This window comes from Petaurus breviceps, unplaced genomic scaffold, assembly GCF_028583685.1.
Source record: "Petaurus breviceps papuanus isolate PSGF00001 unplaced genomic scaffold, PetGlider_PUasm1.0 91023, whole genome shotgun sequence".
NCBI classification, from domain to species: Eukaryota; Metazoa; Chordata; class Mammalia; order Diprotodontia; family Petauridae; genus Petaurus; species Petaurus breviceps.
The window spans coordinates 2928271-2944917 of NW_027187398.1; the positions used below are offsets into that span (position 1 = coordinate 2928271).

At 38.8% G+C, this 16647-nt stretch overlaps 1 protein-coding gene across 15 annotated transcripts in view; it reads right to left on the minus strand.

The window, feature by feature from the left end:
- The window catches only part of BCAS3 (BCAS3 microtubule associated cell migration factor), a 795613-nt gene that overhangs the window by 261075 nt on the left and 517891 nt on the right, over positions 1 to 16647 (minus strand). Inside the window, exon 24 of one of the 15 annotated variants that reach the window (XM_069077891.1) lies at positions 4544 to 10645. The exons of the other annotated variants lie outside the window; for them this stretch is intronic. Coding sequence (XP_068933992.1) covers positions 10635 to 10645 — 11 coding nt within the window. The 3' untranslated portion in view covers positions 4544 to 10634. Of the gene's footprint in view, positions 1 to 4543; positions 10646 to 16647 lie in introns of those variants that run through there. 15 annotated transcript variants of the gene reach the window in all.

Sequence of the window (16647 nt, forward strand, 5' to 3'; positions counted from 1 at the left end):
CACACACACACACACACACACACACACACACACACACACACACCCAGCCGCCACCACCAACCTCATGCCCTCAGCTGACATCACCTTTCCAGATGGCTCACTTAGCCATTATGTGATTGTTTTAAATAAAGACATCATCTGTCATTCCTGCCCAGAGATGTGCACACTCAGGTGCAAAATGAGGGAAAGAACAGTCACTGATATGATCACCTGATCAATCAAATACTGTTTTAACCTGCAGGCAAATTTCATGCCACTATTCCCCTTGAAAAGACAAATCAAAAAACACTGTGCTCTCATGTTAATGAAATAAGGGCTTCTCTAAGACTTCAAACAAACTGTGATTTCACTGGTATGCCTCCCCCCACACCCAACAGGGCTGACTGTGTTTCACAGAAGGCTTTGTGAGTTTTGGTGGCCAACAAGGTCCATCTCCTGGTGGCCAACCCCACTGGTGATGCACAATCACAGCCAGGCAGGACGACAGGGCCCCTCCCTCCCTGCTCAGAGCGTTGGCCACTTGATAGAGGATGCTGCAACCTGTACTGTAGTTACTTTAAATTCAAGTCAACACATAGACTTTACAAAATATGTGTAGCATATTTGTATATTGGGACCAAAAACCCTTCTCTGGCTTTTATCCCCATGAATATTTTAAACTGCAAATGGAATTTCTCTTGAGCTGATAATCTATAAGAAATGTTTCACGCTTTTCTTTTTGTATATTTCCTCTAATCATACATTGGTGACACAATCTGGATTTGCTTGGCAGACCAACCAGAATACACCTTGATATATACTGTATAATACACACAGAGTATACTGATGATGAAATTGCTGTTATAAGCTTCCTGTTAGGCTATGACCTAACAGAAACTTTTAATGTTAGCTTTTAAAGCAGGTTAACTAGAGCTCTCCTACAATTATTACCAAAGTCATCAGAGAGAGGAGGGGTGAAGGTGGGGAAAAGGGCCACTTTATCAAAGTCAACGGAAAATCAAGGTATTAATTATGTTAAATGAAGAAATATAGGCATTTGGTTACTTTTGTGGGTTGGAAATATTTTAATCTTTCAGCTGCCAGCCGGCTGCTTCTTTCTGACCTGCTTGCATCAGGATCAGCTACAGGCACACATCAAAGCTTTAGGAGGTAAGGAAAGCAGTCACCAGCCTGGGAGGTAACACAACTCCCCCCTTCCCCAAAACACCAGTCCTCAGTACCCCCACAGATTTGACTCCAACTACTACAATGATATCCATTTTCACCAGTGATAATGACAGGATTCCACTTTGTTTTTTTCCCTTATATTTGAAACAGAAACGTTACACAATTAAAAGCTTACATATAACAAGAACTCACAACGTAACAAGATGATCATAGTGTTGTTTTTTTTCTTCAGTAAAAAATGAAACTTTTGTGATATGGCTACTTCATTTATCTTAGTAAAACCAGTTCGCTTTGTTAACTCTGCCAAGAGCACTGTGGAACACAGCTAAAGGAGAGGAAAATACAGATGCCTTCTTACCACATCCAGAGAAGTAATATTGGAAAGGGCTTAGGCAGCAAGTCAATAAGGCCAACAGCAAACTTTCCAGCACATCTGAAGAATGTGGTGAGAACAGGGATATAGAGATAAATATTCAGTTACCAAAAAGAAGACTCTTTCTATTTATTTATTCTGCCTCTTTCACTGAGTAATCAAATAATATGTTGAAATGTGACTTTCTTTTTCTTTCCTTGAAACTAAGATGTCCACTTCTCTACACTACTGAAATTCCTTCCTTGGGCCTAATTTAAATGAGTCAAGGGATATATCCTAGAAAACTGCAATTGTAGCTAATTCGTCTTGCAATTCTAATAGTTTTGTTTTTAAACCAAGGAAGGAGGAAAGTATTTCAGAAATGTTTTCTCTGGATCAAAAGTAGAAAATCCTCAAAATGTATCCATTTAACTTGGCCATAGAAAGATGCAGGTACTTACTAAAAAGAAATCCATTTGTTGTAAATAATCTCCAGTCAGTTGTAACTGAGATCTCTGAATTTAGATCTGGCGTTTGAGAATGCTGGTCAGTGGTGTTTTGTTTTGTTTTGTTTTCCCTCAGGTGAGAAGATTTCCATTTTTCCTCATTAGAGTAAGAAAAAAAATTAATTTAAAAAATGAAGTACCAGAAAATAAGATTTTTTTCTGGACAAATATATATTACAGGTAGTGGGGGACTACATTTAAAGAGCAGAGGTTGGGAGGCGGGGAGGGCTGAAGGCCTAGGGCAGACTCCAACCCAGCTCAGACCCTCCCTCTGTATGCCTGGCGTTCCTTCGGAGGGCTAGGGTGAAGCCAAGAGCTGCTGGACTACTGTAAGACATTCTAAGCTCCATCGCAGAGGATCATGCTTTACTACTGTTTTCCCCTGAGGGGGCTGAAAATGCAAAATAGCTCTGCACAAAGATATGCATTACATAGCTGCCCACAGTTTTGTAATCTTAACTGTTCGAGGTTCAACAAGAATCTCAACATAAGGCCATCAGACACATGGATTGATTTTTTTTTTTTAAGTCCTTGGAATGAAATGACTCAGAAACATGTTTTTAGAAATTCACCTGCAAATTAAATCACACTCTTCCCCCCAGCTCCCATACATGGTTTCTTGGATTAAAATATCAGTCCAGTCAAACTGTACTTCTGAATTGGGAGCAAAAGCTCATGGAAGAATTCAAGGCTAATCTAAATGAGCTTTGTCTCTGGGTAATTCCCGGAGTTTCTTCACTAATACCTGGATACCTTAAAACTGTATCTTGAAAATGAGAAGTTAACATATTGACTTTGTGTTTCTTCCTATGTAATTCCTTTTGGGTAATCAAAATCCATTCCTATCTATGGCAGTGCAGAATATCATTCTCTAAAGATATGACAAAGAAGATTGGAGCCATATATACTGATAGGTTGATGTGATGCTAGAGACAGAAAACAAAATGTGTTAAGAATTTCTCCTTATATTTACAAGCAGAAGAAATAACTTAGATAATAAGAGGTGTGAATTTTAGATTAAATTTCCTGGGTAGGGGGATGTTTTTGTTTTGTGTTCCAGAGTTTCTGCTGAGGTTTTGGGGAAGGTTTAAAAAGCCCTTATTTTAAACAAATGTAGGCGGTCTGGCCTGACTTTTCCACAGAAGTCTAAACAGAACTCTTTTAACTGGAGTTTGGTTACTGTTTCACGCAGTATAACTCTATTCTCGAAGTACTATTTGAAGAGCCAACGTGCATGATATTCCTGCTTGATATTTGGGCTTTATTGCTAAAACATTAGTGATGAATATTGGGTTGTTGCTTTTTTTTAAGGCACGAATACACAAAGACTGACCTTTGACGTGATGCTGCTATGCTCAGTTAAAGCTTCACTTTAAAAATTTCCAGTTAATTCTAATCACGGCATAAATGCAGTAAATAAAAACAATATGTAGCAGATCCACAGACCTAATGGCATTTTGCAGAGGCCCTCCAAATTCCACAGCATTGTATTCAAGTGGTTGGGGTTGTATTTAAGCAAAACAACAACAAAAACCACATACACATTTCTCTACCCTCCCTAAAAATACACAAAAGAAAAGGAAGAGAAAGCCGACATGTAACTATAAGTAATAATTTTACAAGGGATTTGATATGGCAGCTAAGGAATAAGGAAGAAAAGATATTTTTCATTAATGCAAGAGAAATGGATAAATATAAACAAAACCTTGATGATTAAATAAAACTTTGAGTGATTGAAACTGACTAGCATTTTACAATATTAATGCTAATGGCTCATCATAGTCCTGTTGGCATGTTTAACTTAGGTTCCCATAAAAATACTCGAGCAGGACATTTAGGCAAAGAGAAAGTAATAGCAAGCTTAACATAGCCCAACACAGAAAAGGAGCAGGGATATGGAAGAAATACCCAATCAGCTCCATTCATGCAATAATCAGTTTCCAATGTTGGATCAGGAAATAAGGTAGTTAGAGAAAAGATGCCGTCTAAAGAGAAAACACTTTTAGGAAACAGCAAAATTAAAACAGAAGTAGATATGTAAAATAGATGAATGAAGACAAGGTCTTCCTGCACCAAGGGAGTTGTTTAGGAGAAACAGTGTCCGTTTGTGGCCAGCGATAATACTTTCCATTCAATAGAGTTTGCAGCTTGCTGATTCATATGATTGCAGGCTGGCGCCCTGCTGGCGAGCCTCTCCACTGAAATTAAATCCACTCTCTTCAGTTATAAATTATAATGCTCTATAAACAACACTCCCACTGGGAACAGGGAGAGAGAGGGAGAGAGGAAGAGGGAGAGAGGAGGAGAGGAAAAGAGGGAGGGAGCAATGGAGGGGAGGGAGAGAGAGAAGAGGAAGAGAGGAGTGAGCTCCGGTCTGTCTGCATAGTCCACTCACTGTTTAATGTTCTGCTCTTCTCTAACAAACAAGAGGAGTGAGTCGGCCACAGAGAGCACTCCCTCCTGCTGTAATTTATATACTGTTTCATGTTAAGAACAGAGAAAGGAAAGTGGGATCGTAATGTGAGTCAAAGAGGAAAAGCTTGGAAGTGAATGAGTGAGTGCGCAAGAAGAAGAAAAGGCAGAATACATTTTATATGTAGGTTTTATAGATCTATCATTGGATACATCTTTGGGGCCCTAGGAGAGAAGCAAAATAAAATAAAAATCTGGAATAATATTTAAGACAAATTGGAGCTGCATACTTTGCACCCTGGGATGCCCAGTTTGATCAGAAATCTTTTCCCCAGAGAAGCCTAAAAAGACTGCATTCACAATAGAGTTTAAAATAATCATCTTAAACTGGCCATCCAGAGTTAAGTCCATAGTTAAGGATTCATTCAGCTAAGCTGCTAGCAGAACTTGTGCAGAATCTCCCTCATTAACAAAACAAAACAAAAAACTTCCATATTTTCTACAAAAGGGTAAGCACAAAGACAACATAATTTCAGACTTTAATGTTAAATTCACAGGAATTTGGAAGATGCATTGCTGAATGCTGAGTTTTGTATACATAAAAAATTAAAATTATTTTTCAAAAAGGAAAGATTCCCCTGGAAATAATTACTTTCTTAAAGTATTAATTACTTCACCCCTATTGATTAACTTGTGAAAAAACTCATCACTTGTTAGAATAAACTGTAATGGCTCCTATGCAGCTATTTCAGAGCAGTAACTTAAATCTAATTCCAGATTCTTTAATCCTATTAATTGTTACTCTTCTAAGAAGAAATTCCTGCCCCATGCCAAGGTAGGATGAGTTATTGTTGCATATGTCAATCAGTATTTTAAGACTCCAATCTACAGGTTACTCATCAACCCCAAAGGGCCACGGTCCATATGATAAAAACTCCTTTGAAATTTCTCTGCAAACGGTGTATCAGGACATATACTCACAAAACAGAGCCTGAGAGCCCAGGGCACTAATCCAGTTTTGAATGAATACCAAGTCACAGCAGTATCAGACAAAACCAAAGTTACATTTCAGGTGTAAAAGCACTTAGCAAAACAAAGAGCCCTCCAAAAACCACCAGCTTCTTTTTTTCCTTCTCTTTTTGGCAGACTAAATAGTTTTACATTCTTTTTTTTTTTAAGACCAAAATAAAAAGAAAAATCCCAGCTTTCACAGGACTGGGGGTAAGCAAAAGGTGGCTGAGAAATACTTTGTTGGAGACTGAATTTCAAACAATGTAAACAGAGCTTTAGGATGGAAACTCGGACACATCTCTGAACTGCAGAAGTGCCCAAGAGCCCCGGAAGAACACACAGCTCTCTCCTGCTCTCTCTCTCAGATTCTGGTTGTTGCTCACAAAGCATGTTATCTGCTGACAGGTTAATCTCTGTCCCTGCTTTTCATTCTTGAAGGCCCAGCAAACTTGTTCGAAAAATCCACCTCAAATATAGTCACTTAAAACAGCCCCATGGAAAGAAAAACTCAATTCAGAAATAAAGAGTATAAGTTAGAGCTTAAAAATAAATTAAATAAAGGAAACATTAAAAGATAAATGGAGCAGGATGCTCGATGGCTGAGGTAATCTGAGTGGAAAGGGAAGGAGGAGGGTTACATTAATAAATGATTAAAAGGCCTTAACAAGGGCCTATCAGGTTGACCAGTAAAGCATTCTTCTTCTCCTTCAGACCATCTTTTTTACATTTGTTCTCAATGCTGATCAATATGGTTTTCATTTACTGATTTCCATAATGCCATATGTGATCTGCTAGCCTGACATAATGAAGGCAGAAAGAGCTGAAGTCATTCGAACATTCTCGCTTGCATGCCTGTCGCCAGTTCGCCAAATGCCTGTTATCTGAAAGCCAATATTTTCCTCTTGCCTATTGACAAACATTGGAGGGTTTACCCTTAGACAGATGTCAAAATGTAGCCTTGGGTGGCAAATCTAAGTGAAGACCATCATGAAATGTGTATTACTCCTGGCAGCAACTTTTGCCAAAGCTCACTGTCATAGCTTACCATCATAGCAACAAATTTGAAAACGATGAAATAGAAGAAAAACCAGGTATGAAGGTGAATGACCAGGCTCAAAGCAGAGGGTGCTCCATTCTGTTGATTCAGTAATGAATCAAGAGTATAAAGCATTAATGCACTATGATGTCACCAAGGCCTCAGGACAGATTTATTGCCCCAAACCAAATCTTCCTACAAATATATCATCTTAGGCAGCTGACTACTATTGGTCTGTGATAACTTTAAGCAAAATTCTTATCAAAATTCAGTATTTCTTATTTTCTTGCTCTCTGCCAAATTTCCCTAAATCCCATCGTTGTAAGTGCTCTGGCATGGAGAAACATTTGTATCAGATGCATGCTTCTTACTGTTGGTTTTTCAAAATACTATAAAACTGGTGGTTTGAGTACATACCATCCCACTCATGAACCAGGAGTCTCTCATGATGCCTGAATTGTGTCTTGTTAAAAAATTCTTTGTAGTGTTTATTAGTTACTTATATTCAAGGAAAATTGTGGAAAGAAAGATTTCCAAAACAGCTTCTTGCCTTTCTTCTGTAAGCCAAAAAAAAAAAAAAAGAGAGAGAGAAAGCAGTTGAATCTGATCAAAGGAACACTTCAATAGTAAACATTTTTTAAACCAAAAGAGATTACATGCCAGGACCATGGCTTATGATGGGTTTTATTCCTTTTTTACATTAAAAACATATTAATAATCATTTTGATAAGTGACTAAAAGTCATGCTTCAGTTCTAAATGAATGTGAAATCTTCTGCTGCTAGAAATCTTGATACTGGAGCTTTGAGAGCCACAAAAATCTGCCAAAATGTCTTGTGACATCTAAAAAGGTAAATGGGTCAGTGCTGGGTCAGCCCCAACATTTTCATAAAGAGTTAGACCTCCAAATTCTGTATTTGCTCAGCTTCCCAGAGCACCCTCCCATCTCTGTTAGGCAAGCGGGTCTTTTCCACACTGTTTTTCTGCTCTTGAAAGCAGGAGGAGGCAGGGTCTGTGATGAAAGGTGCCACACCTGAGAGTTAGTTATCAGCAGAGTGAATGACCCATCTTCCTAAGAAACAGCTCTCTTCCCTCCTTTTCTTCTTCTCCTTCCTCCTCACTTTTTTTTTTTTCAACAGGGAAGAACTGCATCACACAAATACAGCCCTGAGACAAACGATCCTACTGGGGGCACATTAATTGCTGACACTACTTCTTCTGCCAAAAAAGGGGGAATAATGAGTCTTTTCTGAAAAAAAAAAAAAAAAAAGATAGATTCTTTCCCAAATGAATAAAAACCCCCATGAAGAGAAAAGTTCTGACATCATGAGGCTGCTAAATGACCTCATTCTAAAAACTGTTTGGTTCTGACACTCCAGGTTGATAATGAAATGAAATGGTAAAGAGAGAGGAAAAAAATCCTGCTGGTTGACTCACCACTACAAATCGCTTTGTAATATCACAAGGGCAGAGAGGAGTGCATTCCAGAGAGAGCTTCTCTCTTTGTTGTTAGGTTTGTATTTTTTTTTCTTTCTTTCTTTTTCCCTTTTGACACTGTGGGGGCAGGATGGGGAAATCAGACTGGAGAAGAAAGTAGTGTTCTATTTAGAAGCAATACCCTGCCTTCTCTTGTCAGCTCCAAGCTTATTACTAAGTAAGTGGGAGCTGCTACTCTGCAAAGCAGAGGAGGATGGTGTGGAGAGCTTCACACTTGGCACATACATCTTACATTCAAAGAATATAATTCACCCCCTTCATTCCCATTATTCTAAGTAAAAATTAAAAGATGGCCAAAAAGGAGTTAGATACTTAAGAGGACCAGAGATATAGTTGTCCAGGGTCCAAACAAAACAAGATAGTTAGTGGCAAGCAAACTCTGTCTGCAGTCAGGAGACCCAAGTTCTTCTCCTGGACCTGCCATAACTAAGGCAAATTTACCATTTAATCATTTTGGGGTCTCAATTCCCTTATTTGTAGAATCTGGAATAGAGGATGGCTGTGTGACCTTAAGGAAGTTACTTTATGTGTTGGGGTCTCTGTTTCTTCTTCTATGAAATGGAGAGTTCATCCAGTTCGGACTAGATAAGTTTTAAGATCCTTTCCAATTCTTAACATTTTTGTAATTCCATAATCTCAAAGCTTCCTTCCTACTTTAACACTACAAAACATTGGAGTGAAAGCCTCTCAATCTGGCTGAGGGAGGCAGGCTACCCTACAACCCTGCTTCACTAATCTAGTCACAATTACCATAGCTGAAAAACTCCTGGATAAAATCAAGGTTCAAATGCCAACTATATAAGTGATTCTAAAACTTTTTTTTTTTAAGCAATTGGGGTTAAGTAACTTGCTCAAGGTTACACGGCCAGTTATTTCTGGGTGTGATGCTAAGTATCAGAGCCCAGATTTGATCCCAGCTCATCCCAACTCTGGGGCCAGTGCTATTACTCACTGATCCACCTGGCCACCCCTGATTCTAAAACTTTTGCAAAAATTATCAAGATTCTTAATCCTGGCTGGACAGAAGGAACATCACTGATTCCTAGTACTATAAAAGGAGGTACCAGTCCCATTGTGGGGGCCTTCACTGATCTCCAAGAGAAAAATAGGCAAGCAGATCTGGTTCCTAAACTACAACACAGCTTTCAAAATTAGTAGGCAGATATAAGAAAACTCTCAACATTTTGAAAGAAAAGCTTTGGAAAGATTCAGCAACCTAATAGCCTACCTGTGGCATTAGGCAGGAATGCACAGGTTTCTGGCTGTGGATACATTGAAGACTGTGGCACATGGGCCTTGTCACTGGTAGAGATTTACTCCTTAGCAACCGGGTTCCTAGGGAGCTCTCTGTTACAAAGAAAGAAAGGCTTGACCTAGGATGGAAAAATAGCTTGAAGGTCCCGTGTTTAGGAAAGCCTATGGTTGAGTTTAGCAACTTGGGAAGGAAATTATTAGGCAGGTACTGTATTAGAGGTACTCAGGTCAAGACAGGTCAAGATGGAAATAATCTGCTCCAAGTTGTCATTACAAATGTGAAAAAAGGCATGGTCTGGTTGAATTAAAACCATTCTTATCAAGATAGAACCAATGACTTACTGTGTCAGGTCAAGTCAACAAGCATTTCTTAAACATTTACTATAAGCCAGGCCCTGTGCTTAGTCTTAGGGTATAAAAAAAAAGGCAAAAATGCTCTCTAGTCTCAATGCACTCATAGTCTAACAGGGGAGACAACGCACAAACAACTCTGTACAAACAAGATATGTACAGGATAAATCTGAGTAATTTGTGAAAATGTACTGGATAAGTACAGAATAAATTGATTAACAAGTGAAAAGTTGGAGATAATCTCAGGGGGAAGGCACTAGGATTTAGGTGTGACCCTGGACAGCTCAGGCTCCCAGCATCTTAGTTTTCTTAACTTTAAAGTAGGGATATAATAATCCTAACCTGTTTCTTAAGAGTCATCACTGGTAAGAATTAAGCAAGATTATTTTAAGGCAAGCCTCCAGCACAAGAGAGAACTGACGGGAAGTAGAGATCTAAGGACTTCATTGTTTTGCTTGTTTCTTGATCTCCTGCAAACACTGATGCCTGGAAATCTGTTTCTGGAACTAGCAAGGCTGTGCCACACAGCCTTATTTGGTTGTTTCCACTTTTCTGTCCATGTGGGTGGTGACTGTTATTATTTTTAATGTAGTCCTACTTCAGCAAGTCATAAATAAGCTTACTGATTTGGATGACCACAATAAATGATGAGAAAATAGCACAGTGACCCAGGAGCAGTAGAAACCCAGCAGGGATATACTGGTTAATGATTAACAACTGACTCTACAGAAAAAGAAATGTACCCAGGATACACTTTTAAGTTTAATCTACATTATTAACATTTTCTCCATCACTTTCATAAGTCTAGATGATCAACAAACAATAAATTTGTAGTGATTGCCCATTTTAGGAATGGAAATGCTCATATTGAAAATTTAACAATTGGCTCTCCAGAGGTGGCTTGAGCTGGCTCCAGCACACCCCTTACAGAAGGCAATACTTGTCACATAACGTATTTGGCCAGAGGCAATCTTATTGAGTTTCATAAATCAGAGCTGCAACCGGCCTAAAGAGTAGGAATGAGAACTCCAGTAATTGCAGTCTTCTGTCTAGTAGCATACTGTAAAAAAAAAAATAGCAGCAGTAAGCAATCCTCCTGACCAATCAATAGACTCCTATTAACCTCCCAGCCAATTACAGGATGATTGGCTAAGCAAACAAAGAATTATTGGCTGTTTAGCTGGGCTTTTATTCTAACTGCTCTGCACCCTGTTTCTCTTTCTGTTCCACCTCCCTGCCCAGTCCTCCCCCTCCTCACCCCCTTCCTGTTAGGCAAAAACATCTGCAAACACCTGATATTCATCTAGGTCTCTGCAGTTGTACAGTCTTGTTAAATTGTTACCACCTTTTCCACAAGCAGTTTTGGCAATTAACCTCGTGGCCAATGACTTCAAAGAAAACAACGGTTGAGTTTAACCTTTCTGAGCTACCATAGATTCTTTTATGATTTTTCCTGGACTGCTTTCATCCTGCTCCCCCCACAGCCCCCCAAATGTAGAATGATAAGATTGTTTATTTTAATATTTGGCTAATTTATTAAGAAGATAAATGCTTTGGACACTGCCCAAAACTTGGTGCCCTTCTTGACGTCTACACAAAGTGGGGTTTTATTAAAGTGTACATTCCCGACACATGTGCATTGCTTTGCTCTTCCAGAAATCCTGTATTTTCTGGAATCCAAAGATTTGATACATTTGACCCTCTCTTGCCCCTAGAAGCAAATCTCTTCTTTGCTTCTTGAGACTGTCTAAAAGTTCAGGATGAAAGATGCATATAAAATTAATGCTAAGAACTAAAGTTGCCATTAAAAATCTATTTTCATTTTAAACTTTTACCGCTACAGATAAACATTTTACATTAAAAGCAAGGCTAATCCTTAACCCTCAGGAGAATGAACTACTAGCAATAAAGATCAAAATATATGACCGAACAAGTAATACAATTCTTCTCAAGTAATCTTGAAGTCTAAGTGTCTGAATGCAATTTATGCTAAGCATCCAGGTTTTTACAGCTGTATATGATAATAATAATGGACCTGATCTTGGTGCCAGAGGCAGGTTTATGAAGGTATGTTAACTCCTTCAAGACAGAGGCTTCATTGAGGGCCCAGGCAGAGGTGATTAAAATCCTAGAGCAGAGGAAACCTTGTTGGACTTGAAGTCAGGTGACCTGATATCTTGACGTTTATGGACAATAGCTGATTTTCCACTACTTCCTAGCTGGGTGACCTTGAGAGATTGTTCAAACTCTCCTCATCTTCAATAGGGTTGTTCTGAGGCAAGTGCTTTATAAACTTTTAAGCATCATTAAAATGAGAGGTGTTATTGTTGTTGTTATCAGCAGTGGCATAGAGAAAGTTTAACTAGTCAACGTGTGCCATGACTATCTAGCAGGCTTTAGAGCTGGTAACACATTTATTAATATCAAAGTATTCTGTAACTAAATCTTCTAAGATTCTTAACTTTCTTTACCTTTCTTTTTCTAGAGGGATAATGAGGGTCCATCAATATTTTTTTCTTTTCTTTGCTCTGAATGAGATAGTGTTATGCCAGACTGTGTTCAGGACACAAAGGTATGTATACATGTTTCCAGTTCTCTAGGAAGTTGTATTCGATGGTATGGTACAATGAAACAGAACAGAACGATACTAATTAACACCAACACAGAAAAAAAAAACCAGCCACAGCCTTTTCCATAACCATCAAAGTAAAATTCAACATTTCAGAGCCTGGAGAACCTCTGAAACTGAGTATCAAAATGTAACTCCATCAGGTTTTTGCTAAGTCCTGGGATAGTGGGAAAGTACCAGATTTGGAGTCGGATAAGTTCAAATCTCAGTTCTACTATTTACTACCGATTGGACTGTTTCACTCTCAAACTCAATTTCCAAATCTGTAAAATAAGGAAATTAAAACAGATGATCTCTAAGGTCCTTTCCACCTCCAAATCTTATTCTAGTCTAAATGAAAAGCTCTTGTATTTTTAGACATGTTGCTCCACAACTCCCTGAAATGCTTTCCTTCTTCCTTTCTGCCTCTTCTTTAAGGCCCAGATGAAGTCCTCCCCTCATCCCTGACTGTTTCAGTTCATAATGCTGCTTTGAACTGTCCATCCCACTTGCCTGGCTCTATTGTTTTGCCAGACTTGCTTTATGTGGTCAGTTTATACATCCATGCTGCCAATGCAGCTACGGTGAACAATCTTTGAGGGCAGTATTGTGGGATTACATATCTCTTTTTTATTATCAGAGCCTTGGATGTAGCAGATGCGTCATACATTTTGTCGGTGAAGACAGCAGAGACAAATTAGATAGAAAGTCAGTTTGAATGAATGAAATAGCAATTTTCAATCCAGATATGTATTTGAAGATATATAATTTTGTTAACTTTTAAAAATTACACTCAACCAAGTAGGCAGCCCTATTGGGTCCACTTTAATATGTATAGTCAAAAGAGAGAAAGACTAGGTTTTGGGAGATTGTTTTAATCTTAACTCTTTGTCACTAAATAGCCATGTGAAAATTCATTTCCCCCTCTGAGCCTCACTTTTTGTTGTCCAGTTGTTTCAGTCATGTTCAACTCTTTGTGACCCCTTTTGGGGTCATGGTAAAGATGCTGGAGTGGTTTGCCACTTCCTTTTCCAGCTCATTTTACAAAGGAGGAAATGGAGGCAAGCAGGGTTAAGTGACTTGTCCAGGGTCACACTGCTAGTAAGTGTCTGAGGTCACATTTGAACTCAGTAAGAAGAGTCTTATAACTCCAGGCCTGGCACTCGATCCACTTGCCACCCAGCTGCCCTGATCTTACTTTCTATGCCTATAAATAAGCATGTTGGGTTACATGGTCCTGATGCTGTCTAGCACTAGAATTTTAAGATTCTATGAGACAAAAATCTCATGAACCTAAAACATTATTTGAATGCATATGACTGCTACTTCCTCATAATAAAAAATCTTTGATATGTTGTTTTCTTCAGTAGAGAAAAAATTCCCTCTCACTATGAATTTGTTCAATATGCCTGTTTTTTACAGATTATGCAAAGATTTTTTTCCCCCAATCATGAATTGTGAATTAGTGGGATCCAAATAGGTGTTTTTACCATGTATGAATTATGCTCATATATTTTATATGTAATAGTTTAGACAATTACATTAGCTCCATTTTACAGAGAGAAGTTAAAGGGAAACTAGATGGTAACTTACATATGTGTGACCCTGAATAATTCGCTTGGACTCAATTTCCTTGTGTATAAAATGAGGATGATAGGATCTAAGTTCTTTCTGACCCTAAATCTAGGACTTGTCAACTGAGTCAGTGTAGTAGTAAGCCTTGAAATAAGGACTCCTGACTCCACAAGCATTGAGTTAGAAAGCTTCCCTAAATAATGATTGAAATACTCTGTTTCAGTGCCTACATTTCAAAGTCAATAGAAGAGCCATAGAAACTGTAAGGGAAAGCTCTCTTACTACTTTCTTTAGTCATACTAGGCATTTTGGTGGTAATGGGGGGAAGGGGAAGCAGGAGGGAATAAGCATTTATATAGTGTCTACTATGTACCAGACACTAATGTTTTACAAATATTATCTAATTTGATCCTTATAAGAACCCTGTAAGCAACTCTAGGTGTTGTTATTATTTCCATTTTACAGTTGAAGAAACTGGAGCAAACAGAGGGTAAGTGACTTGCCCAAGGGCACACAGCTAATAAGTACCTGAGGCTACATTTGAATTCAGTTCTTCCTGGCTCCAGTTCTAGTACTCGATCTACTGAGCCACCTAGCTGCCTTGGCTGGTAAAGCCACCTAGGAATACAGTAGTCTTTAAAATGGGATGTGTTCAGAATCAACTTCTCAAGTGAACAAAAGTGACCTTTTGTTACTGGGAAGCAACCCTGCTAAATAATGAGCCAGGATGGCACGAATGAGGGCGAGTCAGTCAATTCGTAGCTGAGAGTTGGAGAGTGTCCAGGGAGGGAAAGATCTCCTTATCAAAAAATGGGATCAAGAGAAATCTTAAGTTCCAAAAGTATCTTACAGTCCAGCCAGGCAAGGTATTTGGCAGTTTCTTCAAGCAAATGGCTGGGGTTGAAATTTGTGAGGGGGAAAAATGAAATGTGTCATGTACATGCAGTTCAAATCCAATATCAAATGTCTTCTGTCCACTCTCATTAGGAGGGGTTTCATGTTAAACAGAACTCTCAAGACAGGCAAGGGATTGGTATTGGCCATTTTGGGAACACTTACATGGGTTTACTTTTTATATTTTTTATCCATCAAAGTAAAGGGGAGAGGGATGGGAATATACTCTTGCCGAACATTTTATTTAAAAACAAAATGATAAAAAATTAACACTAAATGACACAAGGATCTGGTGCTATGCTGTACAGTTCAATGAACTCTTACACAGATCAGCAAGATGTTTGGAAATGTCTCTCTCCGTCTGTTTTTCATCTCTAAAGTCTGTGTATTCAGTAGAGTGTGAAGAGAGCCTCTCTCCTCCTCAGTACCGTCTCCCAATTGTTCCCCCCCTTTCATTCTCTGAACCTACCCCCCCCCCCCAGCCCCTGCAGCAGAGAACAGGAACTAGAGCAAATGCTTTTGTGAATTAAGAGATCTTGTGAGCGTAAATTTGGTCAGGCTGCTCCTTTCTGCAGGCCAGACCCTGCCGCTGCCCCAGGATGTGAACTGTCAGTTTGCATAGCTGGTGATGAGTTGCAGAACCATCAGTAAAGGTGAAGACGGCAGAAACAAGAAAGATTCAAGACTGGTGGAAATCATTTCACAAGGAAAATTTCAGCCATCAGTGGGAGGAAGCTTTGAAAAATGCTGCCATTTCCGAGTCAGAATGAAGGAAAAATTAAATTACTGCCGGGGAGGCGAGCCAAAGTTGCATCTCCCCCCAGGGAGAGTTTGGATAATGGTAAACATTTGACAGCTGGCCTGAAGTTGTTATCTTGTTCTAGGAGTTGTTACAGTCTAAATGAACCTTTCTGATAAGAAATCACAAAGTAAAAACTGGGACATTCATATTTTTTTCTTTTTGCATTTAAGCCTCATAAACCTTCACCAAACCAGTTTAGAACAACTTCCTTCCCAGAGTCCCGCTACAGTTGCCCTCTTTCATGATGCAATGAAGGAACAACTTGCCCAGGATTGGGAGACAAGCAAGTTTGAGGATTTCAGTTAATCCTTATGTGAAGTATACCTTTCACATAAATCCACTTACTAAGAAGAAAATACCTTTAACCTTTAGCTTCCTCAGCAATTCTTAAAATAATTTCACTAGTTGACTTGGAGGGGAAATAGGGCTCAAGAATGCAAAGGGTTAATTAAAACAAACTCAAATTCTAGGCTTGAGAACAAGTAGAAAAACGATTGTGTTATTAAATTACTAGATTTTAAGCTGTTGCGGGACAACAATAATGAAATTTCAATCTTTGATAGATTCTATTATTTTATAAAGAATAATGGGCCAAGAGCCCAATCAGAGGTAATAAAGATAGCCTGTACCAGTTAAGCATCAAATACTACACTCATTGGGTTGTTTGGAAAAGGTATGTTTGGGACTATATATTGTAGATTATTTTGGAGGGCAGTGAATTACTGAACACATACATGAACATTCTCCCTGCATTAGAGGAGAAGGCTGCTGACATTATCATATAAAAATGAATCTGTTGTTCTCAGCTATACCATATTACCTAGGGCACGATGTAGATGGGATAAAACATAGCTTGGATTTGACCACAGTCAACTTGGTCTCTATGTTAGGGTTTCCTGGCAGTTGTTCCAGAGGACAACACACAACACCAACTTGTTGAAGTAACTATAATATTTTCAATGTACTTAGAGTCAAAGGATTGTAGAATTAGAGGCGGAACGAACATTAGCGATTATCTGTTCTTACACACTCATTCAGAAATAGCATCTTACCTCTGACATTCTATTCCCTGACTAGGAATTTATCAGGGGCATTTGAAGTTGAGAAACACAGACAGAGATATGAGACAGAAAACATTCTCTCTCTCTCTGTCTCTCTGTCTCTCTCTCTGTCTCTGTCTCTC